Source organism: Lasiodiplodia theobromae (assembly GCF_012971845.1).
Source record: "Lasiodiplodia theobromae strain AM2As chromosome Unknown scaffold_7, whole genome shotgun sequence".
NCBI lineage: Eukaryota > Fungi > Ascomycota > Dothideomycetes > Botryosphaeriales > Botryosphaeriaceae > Lasiodiplodia > Lasiodiplodia theobromae.
Window position 1 is genome coordinate 552,230 of NW_023336563.1, and position 25,033 is coordinate 577,262.

The 25,033-nt window shown below is 59.6% G+C and overlaps 5 protein-coding genes across 5 annotated transcripts; 3 read left to right on the forward strand and 2 right to left on the reverse strand.

The window, feature by feature from the left end:
- Positions 1 to 766: 766 nt before the first annotated feature.
- On the reverse strand, positions 767 to 967 carry LTHEOB_2838 (uncharacterized protein; the record flags this gene model as incomplete). Its single annotated transcript, XM_035511694.1, has 1 exon — positions 767 to 967. One exon carries the CDS (start codon positions 965 to 967, stop codon positions 767 to 769), a length of 201 nt encoding a protein of 66 aa, XP_035363564.1.
- A 1,491-nt stretch (positions 968 to 2,458) lies between these two features.
- Positions 2,459 to 7,986, reverse strand: LTHEOB_2839 (uncharacterized protein; the record flags this gene model as incomplete). The annotated part of the gene is made up of 4 exons (XM_035511695.1): positions 2,459 to 2,988; positions 3,040 to 3,189; positions 3,242 to 7,099; positions 7,974 to 7,986. The coding sequence occupies 4 exons, from the start codon at positions 7,984 to 7,986 to the stop codon at positions 2,459 to 2,461; spliced, it is 4,551 nt and encodes a 1,516-aa protein (XP_035363565.1).
- A 6,192-nt stretch (positions 7,987 to 14,178) lies between these two features.
- Positions 14,179 to 16,848, forward strand: LTHEOB_2840 (5-methylcytosine G/T mismatch-specific DNA repear protein; the record flags this gene model as incomplete). Its single annotated transcript, XM_035511697.1, has 1 exon — positions 14,179 to 16,848. The coding sequence occupies one exon, from the start codon at positions 14,179 to 14,181 to the stop codon at positions 16,846 to 16,848; it is 2,670 nt and encodes an 889-aa protein (XP_035363566.1).
- An 810-nt stretch (positions 16,849 to 17,658) lies between these two features.
- LTHEOB_2841 (Pkinase-domain-containing protein) lies at positions 17,659 to 19,967 on the forward strand (the record flags this gene model as incomplete). The annotated part of the gene is made up of 3 exons (XM_035511698.1): positions 17,659 to 17,759; positions 17,817 to 18,133; positions 18,193 to 19,967. 3 exons carry the CDS (start codon positions 17,659 to 17,661, stop codon positions 19,965 to 19,967), a joined length of 2,193 nt encoding a protein of 730 aa, XP_035363567.1.
- Positions 19,968 to 22,884: 2,917 nt separating this feature from the next.
- On the forward strand, positions 22,885 to 24,876 carry LTHEOB_2842 (C2h2 zinc finger protein; the record flags this gene model as incomplete). Its single annotated transcript, XM_035511699.1, has 1 exon — positions 22,885 to 24,876. The coding sequence occupies one exon, from the start codon at positions 22,885 to 22,887 to the stop codon at positions 24,874 to 24,876; it is 1,992 nt and encodes a 663-aa protein (XP_035363568.1).
- Positions 24,877 to 25,033: the final 157 nt, after the last annotated feature.

The window sequence follows — 25,033 nt, forward strand, 5'->3', positions numbered from 1 at the left end:
GAGCTGAAGGAAGGCTAATGCAGTCGGTAGTTAAGAATGCCCGGAGGAGCTGAGATTCGATCAAAACGTCTCGGTAGCTTTAGATAGTGGTCGGAATTTGCATTTCCACAGGTGCTTCGTCCGTTTCCCGCGTATTTCCGCTTGTGACTCTTAGACGGACAGGGACCAAGAGAAATAGAGATGTCATTCGGCCAATTTCCGTCTCGTCCCTGCAGTTGTGGTGGGTTGTGAATTTCCTTTCGCACGTCCAATGTCCCAAATTTCTAAGTTGAGGCATATGTTTCAACTACCTACAATAGCATATCCCCTCTCAAATGAGGAATATGTCACACTGACTGTACAAGCAAAGAAGCCATAGAGCAGTCCAACAAGAGAGTGAAGAAAACAATGCAAGAGCCTTGCTCGAAGTTTGCTGCAGGGCTTGTACTGCCAGATCTTATCATTACGGTGGAGAAAGTAAAGAGCGTATGACGGACGCCGAAAGGAGCGCAACAGCCAGGCATTAGTATCAAGGGTATGAGTGACAAAAGACGAGAAAAAGAGTATCGGAGAAGGGTGAAAGTAAAAGGAGCCGATTACAACGAAAAAGATTTCCAAGAAGCCATATGCCCATGCACTCGCGCCAAGCCCGCGGAACCGGGCAGTATGTGTACCCCTCACCACCAATGTTCATTTCCCTTCAGACCGCGTCACACCATAATCAAACGTACCGGCCTACGCCCCTACCATTGTCCTCTCCAGAATTTAAAAAAAAACCCCCTCCTGCCTAGCCAGCCTTGGCCACCCTTCTCTGCTGGATCTTCTTCCAGGTGAACAGAGAAATCAGCAGGATGGCGATGGCGCCGATGATGCAGAAGACGAGGATGACGCCGGGCTCGCGCGCAGCCCAGTTCTTGCGCTTGACCAGCCGGTGGTACGTCGTCGTCGTCGCCACCGCCCCCAGATTCGCGAGGTCAAGGGCGGGCATGTTTTGACGTCGGAGTGGTTGTTTGGTTGGTTGGTTGGTTGAGGTGGGTCACCGAAGGGAGGGAGGAGGAAAGCTACTGGAAAACAAAGGAACGAGAAAAGGAACAATGGTTGGTTCGAATTGTACCGCCAATTCTTCTGAGATTCGAAGAAAGTGAGGGAATCTAGTGAGCTTTCTTTGAAAGTGGGATTTGTTAGCAGGGAGGGAAAGAGTTGATGAACCTGGAAGACGATGGTCAGCTGCGTGACGTACCTTCGCGTGAAAGGTGGAGAGAGGAATGGCGGCGTTTGCTGCAGAGCTGGTGGAGAAGGTCAGTCGGCTGCGGCAAAGGATGCACGGAAGAACGAATGGGAGAGGGCCAGCAAATGAATTGATTGACGTGCGTCATGCGGCGCCGAGAAGGCTTGAGAGGAAACACAGGCGCTCACAGCTTGGCATGCGGTATCCCCGGCACAGAGAGGGGCCAATTGCAAGACTGGAGGAAAGAGTAACGTACAGGTGCTGGAGCGGAAGGGTTGTGCGGCCGGGCAGACGGTGGAGCTGAGGAGGGTGCGAGGGAGGAGGTTTGATCTCGCGTGCGGAGTCGCTCTCGTCCTTAGCTCTGGCGGGGTCGACGTACCGTGTGTCAGCGGTGCAGCGCCCTGGAAGCAGCGCATGGGGCGCCCGTGCTGATTGCTGGCGGGGAGCTGGACAAGCGACCCTGGCCCTTGTCCTAGCGCATCCGGGGGTGGAGACGCGGGCGGGAGTCCAAGCTTGTGTCAGCACCCTTCACGTCATTTCTAAACCTCGCCGCCGACCAAACCTCGCCGCCGACAATCGCTAGCCGCTGCCTCCGATGCATCCGGCAGCGACCGCCTGCGCCTGATATCATCGTGCCGCCTCGGTGCAGGCCGCGAAGCTCCTTTTGCATGCCGCCGCCGCGCATGGACCACCCGATGCGGGCAGGGATCGTGCGCCCATCAGCGGGTCTGCGGTTCGGCCCAGCTTGGACCACCCCTTATCTCACCACCCCTTCGCAACGTCGCAATCAATCAAAATTATGCGTATATGCAACCAATCCACGACTAAAACACCGCTTGCTTGAGGAAGACGGAAGGGTATAAGTAGCAAGCCCAAGCAATCCCGGTCTGAAGAAAAGACAAAACAAAGCCCGCCCCTAGAATCGAAGAAAAGAGAAGAGCTATGTCCATGTTCTCGTAGATGCCTCCCGCCTGATATCGGTGAAATTGGACGAGACCCAACCTTGGCAGCACTCAGCTGCGCAGCCTGGTATAAAAAAAAAGTATCCCCCCCAGCGAATGCTCATGTACATAAAACCCCCCCCAAAAAATGCTCGAGGGAGGGCGAAAAGGGTAGTCGAAGTTGTGCTGACGTGGTGCTTCACACTCGTCGTCCGAGGCGAAAATGCCGTCTTCTTATCGTTTCAGCGTTCTTGTCCATGTCGTTTCCTCCACTGTCATGGAAGCAAAATCCTCGTGTCTTCTGCCGTCTTTATTCAAATGCGCTCTCTTCTTGTACCATGCCCGACTCTTCTCTCAGTCTCTGCATCGAGCTCTTTCGTTGGCCGCCAAGGCCCATGTTCATCAGAAGCATTCCGCTTTCCCTCTTCCGAGCTCTCGCTTCGCGCGACGTTGGGGCCGCAAGTGCGGCGCTGTTCAGACTCCCGTATCCTTCTCCGTACCCATATGTGGCGCTGTCATAGCTCGGTTGCATGGGAATGAAGCCCGTGTCGTAATGCGGCGCCGGTTCGCGCGTCCCTGCAGAATTAGAAGGCCCTGTGTTCTGCTGCTGCTTGTGTTGCTCTTGGAAACCCCCCTGGTACGCCGGCGTGGGAAGATCCGAGAACATCTGATGACGCGGAGACCGGACCGACTCGGGAGTGAGCGGCGCCGTAACCGTGACTTCCCGGATAGGAGAAGTCGCCTCGTCCTTGGCCGTGCCGAATATGTCATGATAGTCGGTGATGAAGAACGAGATGAGCGGCCCCGGGATGTTCAGAGTGGGAGAGAAAACAATTCCGACTGCGCAATGTCAGCACCAGCCCATCACGGGCAACGGACTGTGCAGCTCACCGTTCCGAATCGTCATTTTGTTGATGTCGTAATTATTTGTAATATCAATCAAGAAAGACGAAAGAGCGCGCAGCAGGTCCAAGTTGACGGGCGGCAGCTTGTGAACCAGAACATTGAAGGCGTCGATTTTCTCGGACCTTTGATCCAACTCTGTGATGACGGTCAGCTCGACAATTGCAATCAAGGAGGTGCCTGAACACACCAAGTACTTTGAGAAAGTCCAAGTGGAGCTCTCTTGTCAGTATCGAGACAGGCAGGTCACGCAGATAAGACTTCAGCAACGAGGCCACGGCGTGAACGTCGTAGTACTCGCCCTCCAACAGTCGGATGTCACGTTCGGTGTTGAACCGTTCCCTGAGCCCCTTGATGACGATGTTCGAACCGCTCAACCTGAAGATGCCCTCTTCACGATGAGCATTCTTCGCCTTCAAGTACTCAAGACAACGGTAAACGACGGCAGGTAGAAGGACATCGACGCCTTCTGGCTGAGTGGCCTCGACCGCCTCGGCGAGAGGGATCCCCCAGACAGGCCGGCCTTGCTGAGGGGTCGGCTCACGCGGCGGCTGGCTCTGGCCAGAGTTGTTTTGGCTCTGTCCAGGTGCGAGGTCGGTGGACGATCGTCCTCTTCCACCGCCGAATCCGAAGATACTCCGCTTCTTGTCTCTGAGGGGAGTCTGCGTGGTCAGACTTTTGTTCCCCCAAAGCTCGGCGTTTTGAATCACAGCGCCGTTCGTGGGACCCGAAATAATACGGTCTGGGTGGAAGCCTCCTCCCAAGGGGGGAGAGGGGACACCTTCCCTGCCTACCATGATTGGCGCATCGGCCGCCACCGTGCTTTCGTAGCTCGTCGCTTGGACTCCATCGAGATGCCTCGCCCTCTCCGGGCTCCTTTCCTTCTTTTTCTCACGCTGCGAGCCGCTGTGTTTCGATTCCTTGCCAGACTCGTTGCTACGAGCAGAGCCAGGCTCACGCACCGTTTCGCCCGAAGCTTGCTGGCTCTTGTCCTCTGTCGATTCCACATACTGAAGGAGTGCGTCGATCCAGGCATCCCTTTCATCATCGCTTTCGGCGCACAGAATGTGCGAAACCTTGGTGGTCGGGTCCTTGCGCTTGGGCTCCAGGATGAGGAACGCATGCCTCATCTCGTCGTCTTGCTGGCTCGCCTTGTTCCTGGGGTTTTGCCGGCCGATCTGGGCGCTCTGGAGCTTGATGGATCCAAGTAAAGGTCCTCCGGGCGATTCGAAATATCGGAACTCGGAGCTTTCGAGCACAAAGTATCTAGCCTTCCACCCACCAAAGTTCTTTCCACGCTTGGTCAAGTAGCCCTCCTTGGTGGCCTTCGTTGGTGGCACGGTAGGGTTCTCGGGAACAGAAAGGTTGGAGGATCTCGGAGGCTCCATCTCGGCGCCAAAAGCATCCGTAGAGAAGAACTCGCAGAGAATCAGGGCAGCCCTCTCGCCCATGGGGGTATCGAGTATTTTATCAAAATAGGCATTCAGAGCCGCCCTCCGCGCGTCGATCTTCGAGGGGGCATGGCCAGTAAACAAGCTCCGGTCCGGAAGCTGACCGGTAAACTCGCAAAGCTTCTTCAGCTGCTGGTCCAGCGCTGGCAGCGCGTTGATTGTCTTCTCGAGACGCCATAGCTGCTTCCCGTCAGAGCGGGAATGAATGGCAAGGATGAAAACCGGGTCTTCCTCGGACGGGCTGGGAGCCATGAAACTGTGGCGGGATGGACGCAGGCGAGAAGAGAAGACCTTGACCTGGATGCCGGGCAGAGCATTCGGCGGAAGAAGCAGATTGGGGTACTGCTCCGACACCAGCTCTCGACTGATGCCGTCCGGGGATGTTGGCTCTGAGCCATTGGAACTACCCTTATTCGACTCAGAACTCGAGTACCCTGTGCCGGGTACTGCAAGCTTCTCGGGTTCGCTCTGGGGCTGCGGTTGGTATTGCTCAGCACGTGCGAGGTGAGGCGAAGCAACAGCAAGCGGCGTCTGCGGTGGCAGGGGAATCGGGCCTCTCGGAGCGCGTGGAGAAAGCGGCAGGCCATTGGCGCCGCGAGGGGACATTGGCGGAGATACGATCTCCTGCTTTGGAAGACGGGGTGTTGGTGCACCTGGAGGTCGGTCGCCGGGACGCGGGCTTACAGGCAGACCTGGGCTCATCAGAGGGGTGTTTATGCTTCGCTGTGCGACCATGGAGCCGTCGGAACTGGCGGGACTGAGCAGCGCATTGATAGAACCGGGGGCTTGAGCGAGGCGGGGAGAGCTCGGTAGTCCAAGTGCGACCGGCGATCGGGATGCTGAAGCAGCGGCAACCTTGGCCGTGTCCTCCGGCGCCGCCTGGTCGTGACCTGACTTGCTTTTGCTCTTACTCTTACTCTTGCTCTTCTTCGAACGACTGCGCTCCTCGAGCTCTTTCTGCACGAGAAGCTCACGCTGTTTGTCGTCTTCTTCCCGCGTCTTCTTCCGCCCACGCTGAAAGACGGGCATTTCATCTACCTCCGAGACTTCGTCATATTCTGAGTCAGAGTGGCGGTCATCAGGGGGCGGTTGCTGCAGATGTTCGCTCGGGCGCTGGGGCTGTGAGAGATTAAGAGGTGCAGGTGGGGCTTTTCGTTGGGGGCGTTCCTCAGGGCTGGGGAAGCCGTTGGAACCTAGAACAGGAGTAGGCGCGGTTAGTGAAAGTGAAGGAGTCTTTGCATGGAACGACGACTGAGCGACGGTCGTCTTGGGCGATACAGCGTCGTCATAAGCAGCCTGCGAACCACTACCGACGGCCTCCTCGCGCAGCGTTCTAAGGCGAAGATCGCTCGGTTTTGAATCACCCGCAGGAGGCTCGTTTGCACCACTCCGCGACTCGACGGTAGAGGCGGAACCTTCAAGCGGCGAGGGCTCGCTGCTGGCTGGATCCTTCACAGAGGTTTCGGCGGATGCGGAATCAGTAGACTGGGCCGGGGGCGACTCTGGGGACAGCAGCAGCGAACCGCCGTCGCGAGGGTTTTGGCCGGGCAGCGTGCTCTGCTCAACCGAAACCTTGCGATTGAGGCCATCGGGAATCACATCCGGCGTGCTGTTGTTCCTACCGTTCAAGACGGCTTCTTGCGCTTCGCTCAGTGCCGGCGAAGAGCTGTGTTCCCGATCTGGAATCTCGATTTTTTGCGCCGCATGTGGCAAAGGCGGCACCTGAGCAAGATGTTCCTTCAGCTTCTTGCGATAGCGCTCTCGATCCTTGAGGGCGCGCTCCAAGTCTTTGTTCAGGCCCACGACCATGTCCTTCTGCTTGGTGACGATCCGCCATAGCTGCTGGTTGTGGTTCTCCAGACTCTGCTTCTCGCGCCACAGATTATATAACGCTGCCTCCGGAGAGCCTGCAGCCTGTATCAGGGCGGCAAAGTCGGGCGTCTGTGCATTTGCCATGGGCTGGGACGACTTGAGGTTGACGGCAGAGGCATTGGAGGATATGGAGGAGACGGCAGAGTCTATGGAAGTGTTGCGCGCGGCGTTGGGCCGGGAGTCGGCAATATTAACGGGCTTGGATGCAGGCATCACGGAGGTAGGGGCAAACGGAGGGCAGAGGCCGGCGGATGCGAGCAGCGTGACGGAAACGGCTCGCGGCTGCGCATATGAAGACGGTTTCGGCGCGGTGCTGCTGCTGATGGTGGTGATGGAGGTGGAGCGCAGAGACAACGGCTCGTGTCTGTCGCTCTTTGGCGCGGCGGCTCGAGCAAGACACGCGGTGGCCAATAGGGCGTCCAGCACTTGGCGGCTTGGTGGTCGTGGAGGCGCTGGATTGGCGGGCAGTGCCTGGCGGGCGGCGGCAGCAGCAGCGCGCGGCGAGCGCGGCGGGGTGGAGGCGTCGACGCAGGGCGGGTTGGGCGTCGGGCAGTGGTGTTGGCCGCAGGTTGGGTGAGGGAGAGTGCAGAATTGGGTGGAGGTGCAGGTGCAGGCGTGCGCCGAGAGAGGCCGCGGGCGTGGAGGCTCGGCGGCGGAGGCTTCGCTGGCGGCGGCTGCGACTGGCGCAGGCGGCGGACGGCGACGGCGTGGTCGGGCGGGCTTGGCTGGTGAATGGGGGAGATGGTGAAGAGCATGGCAGCTCCATATCCAGAGGCATATGGGCCGGGATGGTGCCCAGGCCGAGCATGCACCGTCGCTGCGCGCGCGCGCACGACTCCACCGTCGGCTCAAACCAGGCTAGGCGGGCACGGTGCAGGCCCGAAGCGGCATATCGTGCGGCGGGCGGGCTTTGCGACAGCCAGCTGTCTCGCTGTGGGGTGCTGGGGCGCTGCAGATGGTCTCGAGTTAGGCGCTCGGCTGGCCTCAGATCAGCGCAACCTCTGACGCGCCTGTGCGGGCAGCCGCCGCCGGGACCATGGCGAATGGGGTGCTGCAGGAACCAGGTCAAGGCTGACTTGGCCTGCGCCGGCGAGCGCTCCACGGCGGGCGGTTCGTCAAGGGCGCATCACAGGCGATCCTGAAACACCACGGCCGCCCAGCTCATAATGCTGCCTCTTCAGGCCGCTCCCCTGCTCATCACACGAGCCCGCTGCCCTGCGCCCGCCTGATTGGCTGCGCCGCCTCCGTGGCTTCGCGTCGCAAGTCCAACCTTCAACCATCTGACCCTCCCGGCGCGGCTGTGATGCCCATCATTGGCTGCGCGTCCTACCACGAGTGTGACGGGCCCTGTGCTGCCCGCGCCTGCAGCTCCGCGCCGCCCACCACCATCACCACCACCACCACCATCAAGGGGTGTTGCTGCTCATTGCGATCGCTCGCGGCCGCGCAGAATAAGAGCAGCCCGCAGGCACGGTCCAGAACGCGGCCGGCACAAGCCGGAGGGCTGCACGTCGACAAAGTTGGACCTCGACCGCAGCAGATGCCACGCGTGCCGCCAGTAATTATATGCGCAGTCAGCCGGCACCTCCGTGCGCGTACCCTGGCCGGCCATATTTCGCAACGCTTGCTGGCCCGCGCCGCTCCGCCCACGCTGCCGCCGCTGCTGCACCTCGACGGACGCACCCCGGGGCGGAGCTGATGATTGCCGTTGTGGCGCTGCTCAGTAGTGCCGCCCGTGCAGGCCGGCTCGTGGCTCATGTGCGCCGACGTCTGCTGCTTCGGGCAACATGCATCGCGACGCCGCTCCATGCTGTTACTATGTACTGCTGCTCTCCCTTTTCCGGCGTGGTTTGTTCTGCGGTCCGCCGGAGCGGTTAGCGCCGCTGCTGCAATTTCCATCGCACGTTTAGTAGGAACCGACAACCAATTTCCACCGCGTCCATCAGCATCAGCACGAGGCCCCGGCGTCGGCCCCTCGCCCGCAGTGGTGCCCGCCTCGTCGCCTCCCGCCAGACAACAATAGAACAGACTTTGAAGCATATTTGGCCGCAATTGCTGGCTCACACGATGCGTTACGAGCTGCCCCATGTTCGCTCAGCTCACCGACGAGGCTGAAAGGCAGTCATCAACATTCCTTGGGACCGGCGACATCCTGCAGCAGCCTCGCGGCGCAAGATTCGGGGCAAACAGCGAAGATCGCCGTCGTTTCCGCCTTCGCAGCCCTCGGATAGCGCGCATCAGCCTTTTGATGGCAATCAATCGGTCCGCTTCTCAGAAGTGGCGTCGACAGCTTATCATGGATACCGTCGCTCGAGATCAGACGGACGCGGGCCCTGTTCCGGACCCCAAAGGCGCAACAGGTGCCCCACACGGTGCTATTCATCTCGGAAGAGCCGTTGCGCTTGCCCTCAGCTCGGTCCAGGTCGACTTGTCGCCTTAGTTTGGACGCCGGCTCGACATGAGACTTCCTGGCTAGCTCTCAAGCGGATCTGGTGATCATTCAGCTGGAACCGACGTGCTAAACGTTAGGACACCTTGCGCCACAGCAACAGTTGCCCTTTTACCGCGCGAATTCTTGGGCAGGGGAAGAATAAATATTGGAAGAGGCTACCGCATAGCCTTCTTCATCCTGCTGTCATTTGATCGGCGCGGAACTGCACATGCTTTGGGTCGTGATTGGCAGGAGTGATCATTTTCCTCTGAGGTCTGGATGCAAACCGACCGAAGCGGTTTCCTGCGCCTCTTCTGGATTCGCCGCAGAGGTAAGATTGCTCATCCTAGTGCGGATGACTGATGCGGCTAAGTATGTTAGCTTCACTGCCTTGTGAGGCTTAGAATTGCCGTAATGTACCTACTACCTTCCCTTTTGCCATCTCCCCGAAACACCATCATTCCTTCTCACTGTCCGGACAGCGCGCACGGCGACCGGGTACACAACATCTTTATCCTCTCGCCCCTCAGCTGCATCCACTGTCGATGTTCAGGGCAACACTCGAATGACTGTCCTTTTTTCCCCTCTTTAGAAGATTTCGGGCGCAGCCTCATTTTCAGACCATTGAAATTTAAAAACCTGTTCCCTCTTTTTATTTAGCTGGTCCGTTTAGTTCATTGATATAAACTCGCTTAGCAGCACGAATAACTTCGCTCAAACTGCCAAAAGCATCATACTATGGCAAGCCTCTAATGAACCCATTGTTCCGTGGCCCCTTGGAGACGTGCTGGAGCCGAGCATGCATAATCTCATCACTTCCTATTGGATTTTGCTGCCGTCCTATAGGTAAGCAGTTCTCCCGTTCGCACGTGTGCAATGCCGTCTTGAACGTCTGGTCCGTGCCAGCGCTTAGCGCTCGGGTTGGCAGGCAGCCCACATACGCGTGCTTAAACCTGTTCAACCGAAGACTCACGCCATCACGCATCCGGAAGTGTGCTACTTCTATATGGGGTCTGAGCGTTTAGCAGTCATACCTAGCGCGCGTCTCCCCTGCATAACGCTTATAGTATTGCAGTATAACAAGCATCCGAAGAAAAGGCGCTAGGCGCTCGGGAATAAAAAAAAAGCAAAGAGTTACAATAGAGAGAACAGGGTTCGACGCACCGACCTGCACCCAAAACCTCCTGTGTGCCGGCAGCCCCACACCGGCCCTCCATATATGTTTCCCGACGCTTGGCATTGGGGAATGTTATAGGAAAAGATCTCTATTTCCCCCGTGCGGAGCCAGAAGCCGCATTTCTGCTTACTAAAGCAAAGCAAAGTGAAAAATAAAAGAAACGCCGAAGACCAGCTGGAACCTCGACCATATTCACGCAATCTGAGGCTAGTCAGATATGTTAGTGCGAAGCCAAAGGAAAAAAAAAAACGATGCAGTGTTGAAATAGCGAGCTAAAAGTATAGCCTCTGTAATGATGAAAGTGTTACACGCTGCCGTGTGAGATAGACTTGAGCGTTATGACGTGTTTTGAAGGTAGAGTCAAATAACCCATGGAAGAGCTCGGATCGAGGCTTTCCTGCGGTTAAATTTTTGAAGTGTCTCATATGTGAATGAAGGTTGTACGAAGCGAAACGCCCATCCAGATATGAGTGTCGGCATTGTGGACCTCAAGCTCTTGCTCCATGAACAAATTCCGTCCAGCTCACATATCGTAGCCAGCCCACATTTACAAATGAAGGATATGATTCGTAGGTCCTCTCCGAAGAATAAAAATTTAAGATAGTCGTGATGGTGTAGCCCGCGACGCAGTTACTCCTTAATACTGCTGCCTGATGCACAAGCTAATCCAGCTTGACAGCGTGCTTTCCAACTTAACTAACAGAAGACACGCTGTCATCGTAACCCTCATCCGGCTCGATGGCTACGCTGTGCTCTCCATCAAAGTCATCGAAGGCGCCCGAGAACCCACCGTAACCCTCATCCTTATTTTCTTCCAAGCCATCGTTCATATCTCTGTCAATGACACGACCATCTTTTGCAATGAATTTCCTCTTTATCACTCGAGCTCTACCATCGCCCATAACCCAGGCTCGTGCACGCCCGTCCCTTGTGACCGCCCAGACTGTCAGATCCGGCGTCTCGTTCACTGCGAGCGCCGCGCAATCTGCGTCTAGCTTCCCCAAGATCACTCCTTTTAGCCTGAGTGGCCACGGAGCGCCTCGCTGCTGCGGGAGCATAGGATCAAGGTCGTCATCGTCCTTATCTGGCCACCAATCGAGCCAAAGATTGTTGTCGCAATGTGTTTTTTGCTGAGATGATGATGAGGCGAATGTGCAACTGCATCCGTGGTGTGTCCAATGATCGACACCATGTTCCAGTTGAGAGGCAAGGAGGAAATCCGGTGGGACCGAGTAGAGTATCACCACGTCTCCAGAGAGGGTATTTTGAGTATAGCTGATGTCCGGATTTGTAGAAATCTCGTCAACACCTTCGACTTGGGAACGGCGGAAGCAAGCGGCTATTCGAGCACCTTCCTGGAGGTCCGCGCCTACGGCATAGCACCTTGGGATCATACCAGGATTCGGTGGCAGCAAGAGGACTTTTCGAATTAGCTTAGTAAGGCCACCAAGAGGAGCATCGCTGCCAAGGTGCAGAAGCGACGTTGCAGGGTCTATGAACATGTGATGAAATCCGTCCGATAATGGCACGGCGCGGTAGTGGTCGTGAACTCCTGGCGTTGTTCGACGCCACGACCCAGGACCGGGGGTACGATAAGCCCAGGAAAATGGTGCAGGATGTGCGTACTGAGAGAAATGCTTGTGAATCGCTGGTCGGTCCTCTGGGTGAGCAATACTAGAAATGATACGAAGTTTGTGCGTGGAATCAATGCCTGTGGTATCGTATCAGCCAACTCCGCTATACGACAGATTGAACCGCCACTTGCAGCTGGCATACCTGGCCTCGGGTTGAGAAAGAATAGGTAATCACTAGGTGAAGCAACGGGAAACCAACGGTGCAAATCTTGCCCAGTCTGCTTGTCGACCCAATGAAGCTCAATGCCGCCAGCACATCCAAATGCCACGCAGCGTCGTTGAGGGCATAACGCGACACTTCTAGGGGGATCGTCTTGCGAGCACAAATGGCGGTAGATGGTACGCGGCCCGTTGCACATGGGCATGAGATTGCGCTTGCCGAGAGAAGTTGAGTCTGTCAAGACAGAGGCTGAAGCGGTAATATGATCGTTCCAGGTCTGATTTACGAGATTCTGGGTGTATCTCACAGGGTCACCGATCCCGTGGAGCGTAGCATCCATATCACCACTGCGGACGTTGACGGTGTCGAAAGCCGGCCTAGAGTGCTCAGTATCCTGCTCGACGGCCGTGGTCCGCGCGTCTCGAGGATACGACCTGCTCGTGAAGATTGACGACTTGACAGTCGTGCGATATCCAGAGGAGCTGTCCATGAAAACTCCAGGCTCGAGTGGTCTGGCAGCCTCCTTCGATTTTCTTTCCAAATCCAGGTCGCAAACAAGACCCATGCGTCCATCTAGGAGCGCAGCGACTGCAAATCGACCCGCGGAAGCATCCATGCTCATAGCAAGAACCCTGCGCGGACATGTTACGCTAGTGACTGGAAGAACACCAGCCTCCTCGACCGCGTATATGTATACCATGCCTGCCTCAGCTACCAGGAGGAATTTGCCGCAGACGCTGGTGGCAAACACAAGCCGCGGATCGTCTTGTCTCGCCGGCCCGCCATAACCGCTTGCAAGATCAGTAAAGTCAGCCCGGCATCGTTCAACGAGACCGGAGTAGTAGCCGGTGTGGGATGATGCGGTTGCGGGAGACGGCGAGGCCTCCAAGCCATTTCCCGTCCAGCCAGCTGCAAGAGCGCACTGTCGAGCAAGATGCCGACTGAGAATCCATGCGTCAGAGTCACTGCTGTTGCGTGCCCAGAGAGCCGTATAGACTCCAGACCACCAACCACCTCGTTTCAACATGCAAGAGAGGAGTCGTTGATCGAGACTTGCTTCCATCCAACTTCGACAGGTATGGCGGGCGGCATTGAAATGGACCGGCGAGAGGTATTCAAAGATCTGCTGAATGATCTCGCAAGGCAGCGTGTCCATTGCAGAACGATCCGACGGCAGCTTTGTGCGACACTCTGAAGCGACTGAATTGGGCACCATTGGATCAGGGCTGACAGACGAGCTATTTGACGCGATAAGCGGCTGAAGTCTTAGCTCCTTGGGCGCTGGAGAAGCGGACGCAGAGGCCGAACTGGCGACCCCTCGCGAAAGGAATATTGACGAAGACGTTGTCGCCGTACGAGCCTCTAGGCGGAGCCTGCTGAGGACTGTTGGCAAGAGAGCGGCAACCGTGAATGGTATGAGATTTAGGACGAATAGGTGTTGATATCCAACGAGGATCGATCGATCCCCGGAGTTGCGAGCGTGCCATGCCGGGATACATAGAGGCAGGGGCAGTGAACCAGGAGCGGCAGGATCCAAACTCGAGAATCGGCGAACGGCACCCGGTCTTCCAGGAAGCGGCTGATTGCAGTTGCTGCTACCAAGAACAGGAGGTTCCCATGCTGGATACGGTTACCGCATCCGCGTAGCCCCAGAGGCTTGATACGCACATGTCTCTAGCGGAGATCGCGAGAGATGGGCAAAGCGTAGCAACTACTTTTACAGGACGAGAAAGGCACACGCAAGCGGCAGGTTCCGCCAGAGGGTCCGCGAACGCAGCATCGACAATTCCATTAGGCAAAGCAGGCTTGGCGTGTCTGACGTAGGGATAGCTTGTGCAGCGGAAGCACGACAAGCAGCTGCCGTGAGACGTTGCAGGCGCAGAGAGCCAGACGGTCTGGGGCCAGGGCCGACATCATGAGCTGGACACTGGTCGAGGAGCGGGGATCGACGGGAGCAGGGCGGCGGGTCGGATTAGGGTTCGCAGACGGAGGGCTGGGCGGGAGGATGACGCGCGGTGCTGATCCAGCGAGGCCCAGGGTGGGCGGGCAGAGGACCGTCTGATGGGCCCTGCGCGCGGAGGAGAGCGGGTAGGGCAGGCGGGGAGCGGGTGCGAGGCTGCTCGTCGCGATCTTGGCTAGTGACGTGGGCCGCCCCCATGCACAGCGACGCTCGCCCGCGCCCAATTCACGTCGACCCTTCGGGCATGCTCCGCCACAACCGCTCCCAACAGCCCGCGAAGCGCTGCCCACGCCGACGGGCCTGCTCCAGGAACACCGCAGCAATGCGATGATCCCGCTCCCTGCTGCCCTCACCGCCAATCACCGCTCGCCCGCCCTGTGTCTAGCCGCGCGAGACTTCTGCCCTCACGGCCCGCCAAGTGCAACCTCGCCGCACCGCGACCATGAGCTCCAAGGACCCAGACGCCCGCCGCCGCCGGAAGGACCGCGATTCCGACCTCGACTCGTCGCGCTCCAGGGACAAGGACCGCCACGCCGTCCGGAAGTCCTCGCACAAGAAAAAATCGCACTCCAAGGACCGCCTGCGCGACGCTGCGGACCGCGACCGCACTCACTCCACCCGTTCGCACACCCACTCCAAGAAGATGTCGCTGGTCCCCGAGCTGGACCGCCGGCCGCCCTCAGCCTCGCCTTCCTCCAGCCGCTCCTATCCCTCCTTCTCCAAGGCCCACAGCCGCGAGTCGCTGGAGCCGCGCAGCGATGACCCGAAGAAGGGGAAGCCGCTGTATACTCCAGACCCTACTGACCTGGGTGGCTCGCCGAAGGACGGCCGCCAGTCTCCCAAGCCTGCCGCTGCTGCACGTGCGACTGCTGCTCCTCCAAGCCCGCCTTTGACCGCCGATGAACCCGACCTGAGGAGGAGGGGCAGTGGGAACAGCATGAGAAGATCCGGAGGTAGCCAGCGGTCAGACAAGGAGGGCAGGAAAAGGAGCGAGAGCGGAAGGCGGAGCTCTAGCGGGAGACGCAGCGTAGGCGGAGATTCGCACCGAGGCGCCGGTCCTAAGATGGCGACGTCGAAATCAAGTTTGCGCCAGGCTATCCCACTCGACGAAGACTCTCAAGACTCTGACGGCTCGGGCTCAAAGCCAAGCACCGCTCGCCGCCATGCGACTCTGCGGAAAACGTCCTCCGATACCTCGACGGCGAGATCGCAGAGGACTGTTAGTGGAACGCACTCCACGACGGATTCCGATGCTACCTCAATCGCCCCAGATCAGACCAGAGTACGCAGAGATCCGATCTCGGATTCCTCCCCATCAGTTGACGACTCGTCCCCTCGCACACCGACTGCAATCCACCCCGCCTTTGCAAACGCCCCGCCCGGCCAAAAGGGCACGCCGATGGTTCAAGTTTTCTCAGGCCCGGACTCTCGCGCACCGTCTGCAGATTTCTGGGGCGGAGGCACAAATGCTCCGCCGCCACCGCCCCCGCCGCCGCCCCCGCCGCCGATGGTCATGCCCACTGACGTACCTCGCGTGGACTATCTGCTACAAAACGGAGGTCTGCCCCATACAATTCCCAAAACGCTCGTGGCGGCCGTGGAACCACCAGTAGGATCATTGCAGCCTCACTATGGCTCTCCAGGAAGCCGACCGCGGCCGGCGGACTCGGTGCAGCACATTTTCGCACCGTTCCAGAAAATTCTAGAAGACTACAATCACGTCATGTCGAAGAACGGGTCCATAGCCGTTGCTACCGGATACCGCTCCGTGGCACGACGGCTGCTCGACAGGCTCGAAGCGGTGTTCGCTCGCGACATTTCCTCGGAAGTCTGTCGCTGCGTCATGTGCCGCCTGAGATCAGACGAGGTGGAGCCGACTGAAGAAGAAACTGGTGTCAGCTGGGGAGAGATCCTGGAATTTGTCTCTGGCCGGCGCGAACTGCCTCCCTGGCCACCATTCTCAATCGACACGGACGCCGGCGGCCTTGGCATCTCCGGCTTCAACCAAGCAGCGCCGATGCAAAAGCTCGACATCGACGTCCCCGAGGAGTATCGTGATCACTACATCAAGCAGAGCAAGAAAACGAAGCAAGCGGTACAAAACTGGCTCGCTACCCAACCGGAATTCCCGACGAGCCCACCGCAGGAAGTCGATGATGAAACTCTCACCTTTGCCATGCTCACGCACCTGGAAGCAGAGAAGCGCCCGGTTTTCACGGCCCTCCTCAGGGGGATGAGCACCATCCCAGCTTCCCGCACGCCGACCCCGCTCAACGTGCCAAGGCCTGACCTCCTAGCGAAGACTGCTACTGCTCTGCAACGGCTGTATCGCCTGAGCAAGGCCCCCCGCGACCCCGAATGTGCAATCTTTCTGCTCAACTACCCGATGCTCCATTCAGTCTTGGCTACACTGGCTGCGGTGAGCAGTGGTGAGTGGGAAATACTCATTTCAGGCAGGTTCGATGGGTTTTTGTGGAGCGGTGCGGAAGGCCCAATTCCGCCCGGTGCTCTCGGGGGGTCAACCATTTCTCGTGGACCAACCGCCACGCCGTTGTCACGGACCACGACTCCCTTCAGCATGGGGGGAGGGCCGTCTCGCGGGCCCACGCCCTTCCAGAACGGCAATCCTGGGACTGCGAGGTCGGCGTCGACGGCGCCAGGCTCCTTTGGCGCGCCTGTCCAGATGGACGAGGAGGTGGAGATTGCCACGCTTGCCGAGGTGGAACGTGAGATTTTCTTGGGCATGGAAGCGCTCGAGGACGCCTTTGAGGCGCTCCACTGCAAAGCTGAGACGGTTCGCAGAGCGCTCCGAGAGCGAAGCGCTGGCCTCGCGATGGCGGCGCAGGCGCGCCGGGGATCCATGGATGGCGGCGTCGAAGTCCGACTCGGGACTCCAGCTTCTGGCATCGGAGGCTGGGGAGGCGGCGGATGGGAAACGGAGACTGACGATGGACTTGACGAGAGGTCGGAGCTGGCTCCCGACGACTCGGCAAGCAACATTAGCTACAGCCGGCGCCGGCGACCTGAGCGGAGGAAGCAGAGGAACACGCCGGCGCCAGTGGAAGAAGAGGACGAGAGCGAGGTGACGGAGGAAGCGCAGCGGAGGAGGTGAGGAGAAGGGGGACACGTTTGCTATCTATCATTATTCTGCATCTGGGAGGCGAATCACGAAAGCACTTGCGCAGATTGGGCGGGTTTAGGTTTGTACTGTGTTAGTCTTAGTTATATATCCCCGCCTACGGCCTCGGATCGCGCGGTGGATCTGCGGCCACGGCTGTCTGCAACTGGCTTGTTCCTGTCGCGCGAAATGCTGCCCGCCAAGGCTGAATCGAATGGTTGCCCGGGCCAGTGGATCTGCTGCCGGCTGCTCGCCAACGCAACACGCCCTGGGCGCGGCGCACTCTGTGGCCCGCCTGCCATCACCGTCCAGACCGCATCGACGTCAGCGGCCTCCGCACTGTCTTCACGCGCGCGCGGTTGCGAGCCTGCGACAGCCGGGCTGCCGCGTCTCAGTTATAGCGTCGGCCGCAGTCGCGTCGAGCTGGGCGCATCTTTTGTTTACATCCGCCGCTTGGCTCCCCGGTCACCCACGCTCATCCCCGCGCCACGACGGGAGCTGCCCGCACACTCGACCAATCGCGCGCGTGTTGCTGCGTGCAAGGGCTCAATTCGACGACCGCTGCCTGCTTCGGCGGCTGGCTAACCCTCTTGAGCAAGTATATCAACATCCCGAACTGTTGCCCGCCCACGCACGCCCACCTTCGCCCGCTCAGCTGCCCGACCGCCAGCACGCCCAAGACAGAGCTCTTCGTGTGTGGAACCCGACCGCCTCCGCTCGCGTGGCGAATGTCCTCCGCGCTCCGCCTGCTGTCCACTCCCGAACGCCGCGACACCGCGTCCCCGCCACCTGCGCCGCGCCAGCATGGCCGCCACGTACAGCACCAGCGGGAGCGTCGACCCTGAGACGCTGTACACCAAGCAGAACTGCATCGGCGGTGGCAGCTTCGGCAAGGTGTACAAAGGGTACCCTCCGCCCCGCCCCTCGGTCTCCAGAGAGCCTCCTGTCTGACTTCAGCGTAGGGTCGACAAGCGCACCGGGCAAAGCGTGGCCATCAAGATCATAGACGTCGAGAATGCCGAAGACGAGGTCGACGACATCATTCAGGAGATCTCCATCTTGTCGGAGCTGCACAGCCCCTACGTCACCAAATACTACGGGAGCTATCTGAAAGGCTCGGACCTATGGATCATTATGGAGTTCTGCTCGGGTGGCAGCTGCGGTGACCTCATGAAGCCGGGCCTCATACCGGAAGAGTACATCACCATCATCATACGAGAGCTACTCATGGGGCTGGAATACCTGCATGGCGACAACAAGCTGCACAGAGACATCAAGGGTGAGTGTCGCATGCGGACCCCTCTCGTGCGCAAGTCTAACCGTCCCTCTCATGACCAGCTGCGAACATCCTTCTCAGTGCCAACGGCCAGGTCAAGTTGGCCGATTTTGGCGTGTCTGGCCAGCTCTCGGCGACCATGACGAAGAAGAACACTTTTGTTGGAACCCCCTTTTGGATGGCCCCGGAAGTCATCAAGCAATCCGGGTACGATCACAAGGCTGATATCTGGTCCCTCGGCATCACCGCCCTGGAATTGGCCCACGGAGAGCCTCCTTACGCCGACATCCACCCGATGAAGGTGCTGTTTCTAATTCCAAAGAACCCGCCTCCCCAACTCGAGGGCAGCTTCAGCAGATCGTTCAAGGATTTCGTGGAATTGTGTCTCAGAAAGGAGCCGCGTGAGAGGCCCTCGGCGAAGGACCTCCTAAAGCACCCTTTTGTGCGGAAGGCCAAGAAGACCACCTACCTCACGGAATTAATCGAGCGGCACGAGCGGTGGGTGGCGAGGCATGGCAAAGGGAACGAGAGCGAATCAGATGAGTCGGACAACGAGGCGGAACCGCGTCAACCTGTGGATGAAGATTTGTGGGATTTTGGCACAATCCGGCCCGCTGGCAAATCCCACGCCTTGAAGGCGATGAACGACGCCGCGGCGAACGCGAGGAGCCGGACAGACAGGACTGCCGATATTCAAGCAGTGCCACCGTCGCCTCGCAAGGCCGCCTTGACGAGCACAGGCGAGGAGAATGCGCCTGTTTCCATCAGTGGGACGGTGAGGAGCACCAGTCCTGTTAGACCGGCCCCCCAGCCCCCGAGGGAGCTCTCTCCACAGAAGCGGATCTCACAGTCATCTTTCGTCCCCCTCTCGCCGGCAAAGGTCCCCTTGCCCCCATCTCCAGTCAAGCCGCAAGGTCCACAGGGACCTCGTTCACCCTCCCGCGAGAAGCCGTCTCTTTCGAAGCCCCTACCCTCACCGGCGCCGCGGCTCAGCGATCTGGATATTGACGATTATCTCGGACAAGCGATCGTAGAGTCGGATCTGCCATCTCTCAGCGTCTCAGAAAACCATTCCCTGCCTCCGACGCCAAGGCACGCAACCCCGACAAAACCCCCGCCAGGATTGTCGCAATCACCTTTCAATCTTCCGCCTATTCCACCATTCAATCCTAATCGATCGCGCCAGTCCTCGCAGCAAAGCGTGACCAGCCCGTCGGGTAGTCCCCAACGCCCACGGCTGCAGCAAGACCACGCCCCGTCTCTATCGCAGCACCCGCTCCCATCCTTCTCCCCAGCTCCTTCGCCACTAGAGCGTAAGCCGGCGCCGGCCGTGCAGAAACCCACACCACCTCTCCCAACGCCCGGAAGCGCCGCACCGCAAGTTCCAGCAACACGCAAGGTCTCCGATGGCAGTCGATCGCTGGGTCGGAGCTTCAAATCCATCGGAAGCTCGAACGGTACGGCGGGGAGTAACGGTAACAATGCCAATCCGCCAGAGATTACGGCTTTGACCGGTGTAGTTTTGCCAGCATTGGAGGCGGCACTGCACCGGCGGACCTACAATTACAATGCTCTGCAAAAGCAATCATCGTACACGAATCTTCGAGCCGCCAGTTCGGGAGCTACAGCGCCCAACAGCTCCTCGGCAGAAGAGACTCAGAAACGGCGCGAAGTTCATGAGAATGTGCGGCGCCTGGTAGGAAAGGCCGCCAGGATCTTCGCGGAAATTGACCAATGGGATAACCAGTCCCCCGTGGGAATGGGAGAGGATGTGCAAGGCTTCTTGGAAGGGTTTTTGGAGGAGATCTTGGTGAGGGTTGAAGCGGAAGACGAATGATAAGAGGGAGTAAAAGCTGCAAAGATCATTTGGTCTTGAAGGCGGATGTGCGAGGGAGACCAGTGCCTCCGATGCGTGATGGACGCCGAGTGGTCGTCGAAGGTCGATTTCCTTTTTCTTTTCCTTTTCCCCCCTCCTGGGACGGGATTTCTTTGGTGGGTTATGCGAAAGGAGGCTTCAAATCGGCGCATCACGGATCGAACTAGGGAACCTCTGCCTTGATTTTCCATTGTTTGTCCCGTTATCTGGGCATCCAAGGTTTCCGACTTTCGAATGGGATGACTCGGGCGTCTCGAGATTTTTTTTTCTGTCTTTCCCACGCATGCATACGGTTAGACTCTAACTGTTTCTTGGCGTTGTTCCTTGCCGTAGCGCTACGCTTGTAGAGACTATCGAAAAACTTTCCATTGGTCCAAAGCTGCCTCCACCCTGCTGATCTTGACTTGCATGCGTTCGGTACGAGAGAGAGATGTCGACCTGGGCAGGCGCCCCCTCTCCTCAGCCACGTGGAAGGCGTGGCTGGTGAAAGGGTACGGAACGTGCACGCGCTGTTCCTTGAAAATGTTTTGGTCTGTGTTCATCGTGATCTAGCAAGGCTGGATCGCGGCGATAGATTAAGAGTGCGGAGCGGCTCCCGGCTGGAACGAGTTCCGGACCACACTTCGAGTAGCCTTGCGTCAGGTCATCGGCTAGGTGTGTGTTGTGGCTCGTTATGCTCGCTGATGTCATGGCTGGAGTGGACTTTCTCACCGCATGCGACCTCGACGAACGGCAGTCACGGTGGCTTGACGGAGGTATTTCCACCCACCGCAGACACGTTTCGCAGTACCTACGCGGGCAATTGAGGCCAGCGTCTAGACGTCGGTGTACATGACACTCTCCGACCTGCATCAGCGCGCGGACCTCAGCTACCTATAGATAGAATAGCAGCATCTCTCTCTCTCTCTCTCTGTGCTGGAAGGCCTTATGCTGGTAGCCATTGGTGGCGGTTGCAGCTGCCACATCGGCTCCTGTTCGAGCGAAAGAGGGGCGGTGCAGCTCGGATGAGGCGGTTGTGGTCGGGTGACGGCTGAGCTCAGATTGCGATTGGGCTGGATCGAATTTTGGGGGCGAGAAGCCGGGGAACATGGCGATGAAAAGGCAGGGGGTGTTGGTAAACGCATCGGACCAACAGTTGGCCCGCTCGGCGGAGGCCGAGGCCTAGGTAGGTAGCTAGTTGCTCCCTATTGCCTTGTTTTCGCTGCACCATCATTCGTATTTTGCGAGCGTGTGGCGGGCGGAAAAGCAAAGGCAGCTCGACGGATGGCTGGGCGGATTGCATCACGGCGGCGAGCTGAGGGCGAAGCGAGGGCCATGCGGAGGCGCCGGTGGCGTCGAGCTTTCTGCAGTTCCAGAAAGACGGGGAGCATGGACGTCGATAAAAGAGTGCATGGCGTCGGAAACGCGTTTGAACGTTCCTGCATGTACGTCTCACTGTCCCCGTATGACGCAAGCGCTATACAGGGACGCCGCCTGTTGCGGCCGAGAGCTGCTGGCCGGAGGTAGCTCGCTTGGACGGCGGCAGGAGACGCGTCGTGCGCGCGTGTCCAGCGGCGGCGAGGCCAATCGCGCAGTGGACTGACGGCAGCAGTCCGTTTTGTGGCGGTGTAGTGCGATCAACAACGGCCTCGGACCAGCATCCGAGCAGCGCGCGCCAGCTGGTCGCCGAACCGGGATGGAGGCGCACCACGGCCGTCCGCAGGCTGGTGTTGGAGGCTGGGCTGCCGCCGCACGTGGTGAAGGCGCGCTGGAACTTCAGGAGTCTTGCGACGTGCCTGACGATCAGCTGGCGCGCTGAGGAGACCGTGTCCGCGGCTGGTTGCGGGCGGTGCGATCGAAGATTTGCTCCGCCACACGGTTTTGCCGCCTGCGTGCGGCGCTCTGCCTGCACGCCCATCATCATCGCCGCGATCGCGATTCTTGTCAGCGTCGACCAGGCCGCCAGCTCGCCGCCCTCTTACTCAGCAGTCGCCTCGCTCGCACCCGGGCCAGCCTGCGTCAGAGCTGCTGCCAGCGCCTCACCACGCTCACCCGCTGCAACAGGCGTGCTCCGATCCCGTCCCACTGCCTGCGCCCCATTCGGCCTCTGCGCGCCGCCCGGGCTCGCACCGTATTGTACGTAGCAAGCCCCAGGCTCTTCAGCCACGCTCGACCGCTGCCCTCCAAACACCACCGCCTCCCCAAAGCCTCGCAGCTGAAGCCATCCCAGCCCTCTCGCCGCCCGCCGACCCACCCGCCCACCCGCTTGCCCTCTGCCCGCGTCCGAGCTTGGCCTGGCCGCCCCCCGAAAGCCTTGTGGCAGCCGCAGCCGCAGCAGCGCATGTCTCTGCTACCGCTGCCCGGCACCTCGCAGCTGACTCTCCTCACCTCGCAGCGCAGCCCTCCCGCCGTCTGTTGCTGCCTCCTGCGGCGCGCGACTCGAGCCTCGCTTGCGCGCGAGCCACCAGGCGTTCAATTGCTCCTCTGCGATCAGCGCCGCTGCCGAGTCGACTGAGCCGCCCAGCGTTGCCAGCACCGCGCCCGTCCCCCAGCCCGCATCGCCGTGCGCTTCCGATCTTGCGACTCCGTGGACGGATGCAGGCGTCGACATGCGCACCGCTTGACGGCTTTCTGGGGAGCAGTTTTCGGACCACAATTGTTCTGCGCAGCATCGTCATCGCTCCGCTTGGACCCTTGCGCGCCGCCGCGAGTTTCGGTACGTAACGTAACGCTGTCTCTCCCGCGCACCGCACCGCCCTCAACACCTCCTCCGCCACGCCGGCCCGCGCCCATCGCCTTCGAGCACCCGCTAACCGCCATGCCAGCTCCAGCATCACCCTTCGCCGAGCGCCCCCGCGCTCTGTAACCCGCTCCCGCGCCGCCCCGTCACGCCTGTCCTATGGCCTCTACAGGACCCTTCCCGCCCTCGTCGACGCACACAGGACCCTTCCCTCCCGCGCCGCAAGCTCCAGATACGCCAACCTCCGTATCTCCCGTCCAGCAGCCGATTGGCGCCCTCAAGGGCCACCACGCGCAGACGCCGCAGATCACCCTCGACCCGAGCCTGCCCTCGCCCACCACCGCCCACACTCCCCGCTCGCCTGCCTTCAAGCTCACTCCCGCCTACTCCCCCCAGCCGCTCACCGGTGCGGCTGCCATGGCGGATGCGCGTCGGCACCAGGACGAGCAGCGAGCGCGAGAGATGTCCCGTCAGGTCTCGCCCAACCCCGCGGTGAACGCGTTGAACAGCCTTCTCGGCGCGAACCAGCTGAGCAAAATGCGCGACGCGCCCGCCGCCGCCACCACGCTTGCCGAACCCATTGCGAAGGCGGCAAAGAACATCCAAATCCCCGAGTCGGTGACGGGTGAAAATATGCAAACAAGTCCAGTAAGTGTATCTAGCTTTGGATCTGTGGACAGCACAACCGCACCAACCGCCACGGCTAGTGCCACCGACACGGCACCGGCGGGGCAGCTTGGTCCTGCAGCCATGTCGGCCGCCGACGGCCCGGCCAGCTCGGCCGCCCCCGCGACCTCGGGACCCCAGCCTGGCGACGGTGGATTTGCCAACAATCGATCTCAGACCTTCCCGGTCCCCGCGCCTGCGGACCACGATCTCCGACAGCCGACCAGGGTGCTCAGCATGCCCATGGCCGGCTACAGCCAGAACAATAGCCCGAGATCGCCGAGCGCAAAACGCCACAAGTGCCCCTACTGCGCCACGGACTTTACCCGTCACCACAACCTTAAAAGCCATCTTCTCACCCACAGCCAGGAGAAACCATACGAATGCCCAACATGCCAGGCGCGTTTCCGCCGGTTGCACGACCTAAAGCGCCACACCAAGCTCCACACTGGTGAGAGGCCGCACACGTGCCCCAAGTGCGGCCGGAAGTTTGCGCGTGGCGACGCCTTGGCGAGGCACAACAAGGGCCAAGGCGGCTGTGCCGGCAGGCGTTCCAGCTTTGGCATTGACGAAGATGGGAACGAGCACAGAGGAGATGATATGGACGGCGTTCTGTACCATGGGGATGGCTCGGAGGATAAGATGGATGAAGATGGCCCTCAGGGCCGTCGAGTCAGTGAGCCGAGCGGCAAGGGTCGTCAGGGCTCGCAGGCATCTTATCATCAACATTCGAGCACATACCCTCCGATTGCTGGCCGTGCTATGGGCAACAGTGTTCATTCGATGTATCCCCCGGGATCTGGCGCTTCTGCAACCTCCAGGGACCAGTCCGGCCACCCAAGCCCAAAGACCGGGGGGTCCAGCCTTTCGTCGATGCACTACCCGGGCCAGCAGCCCCCTCCGTCGGTTTTCGCGCAAGGTAGCATGACGGAATCGCCGAAGCCCATATCCCCGGGCCAGATGGAGGCGCAGCGTCACCAGGGCATCCTAGAGGGAACAAGTGTGCCGGGGGCCCGATCGCCCAGCATGTCGCAACAGGCGCATCAACAGTATCAACGGGGCGCCGGTCGCGGCTCCTCTCCAATGAGCTTGCCTCCACCCGTCGGCAACTCCCACGCGCCGCACCTCCCTTCTCTGCCGGGATTGAACGCCGACATGAGAATGTCGATGAACAAGATGCCGTCGGGGCAGGCCCAGAAGCAGAATGCCCAAGGCGGGCCCGGGACGAGCATGCTCCACCAGCAAGTCTCGGCACCCGGCACGGCGTCCAATCCGGGGAGTTTATCGAGCCACGGGCCCAGCAGCGGCGGGAGCATGCGCGAGTACTTTGGCGGTCGAGAATCGGATCTGTTCGCATACATACGAGATGTCGAAACACGCATGTTGCGCGGGCACGAGGAGGCGAATGCGCGCATAGCCGCCCTGCAAGAAGAAGTCGCGCAGCTACGCGCTCAATTACAGCAACAACAGCCGAGCCGCTCGTAGAGGCGGCCGAAGGAACCTCTCTTCATGTTAATCACGAACTTCCATCAACTGTTGTACTATCACTCTGGCGCCGGGAGGAGTTTTTCCATCTGTCCGACGGGGATCGGCACTTGGCGTCACAAGACTGCTGTCAAAAGAAGTCCCGTACACGATAGCG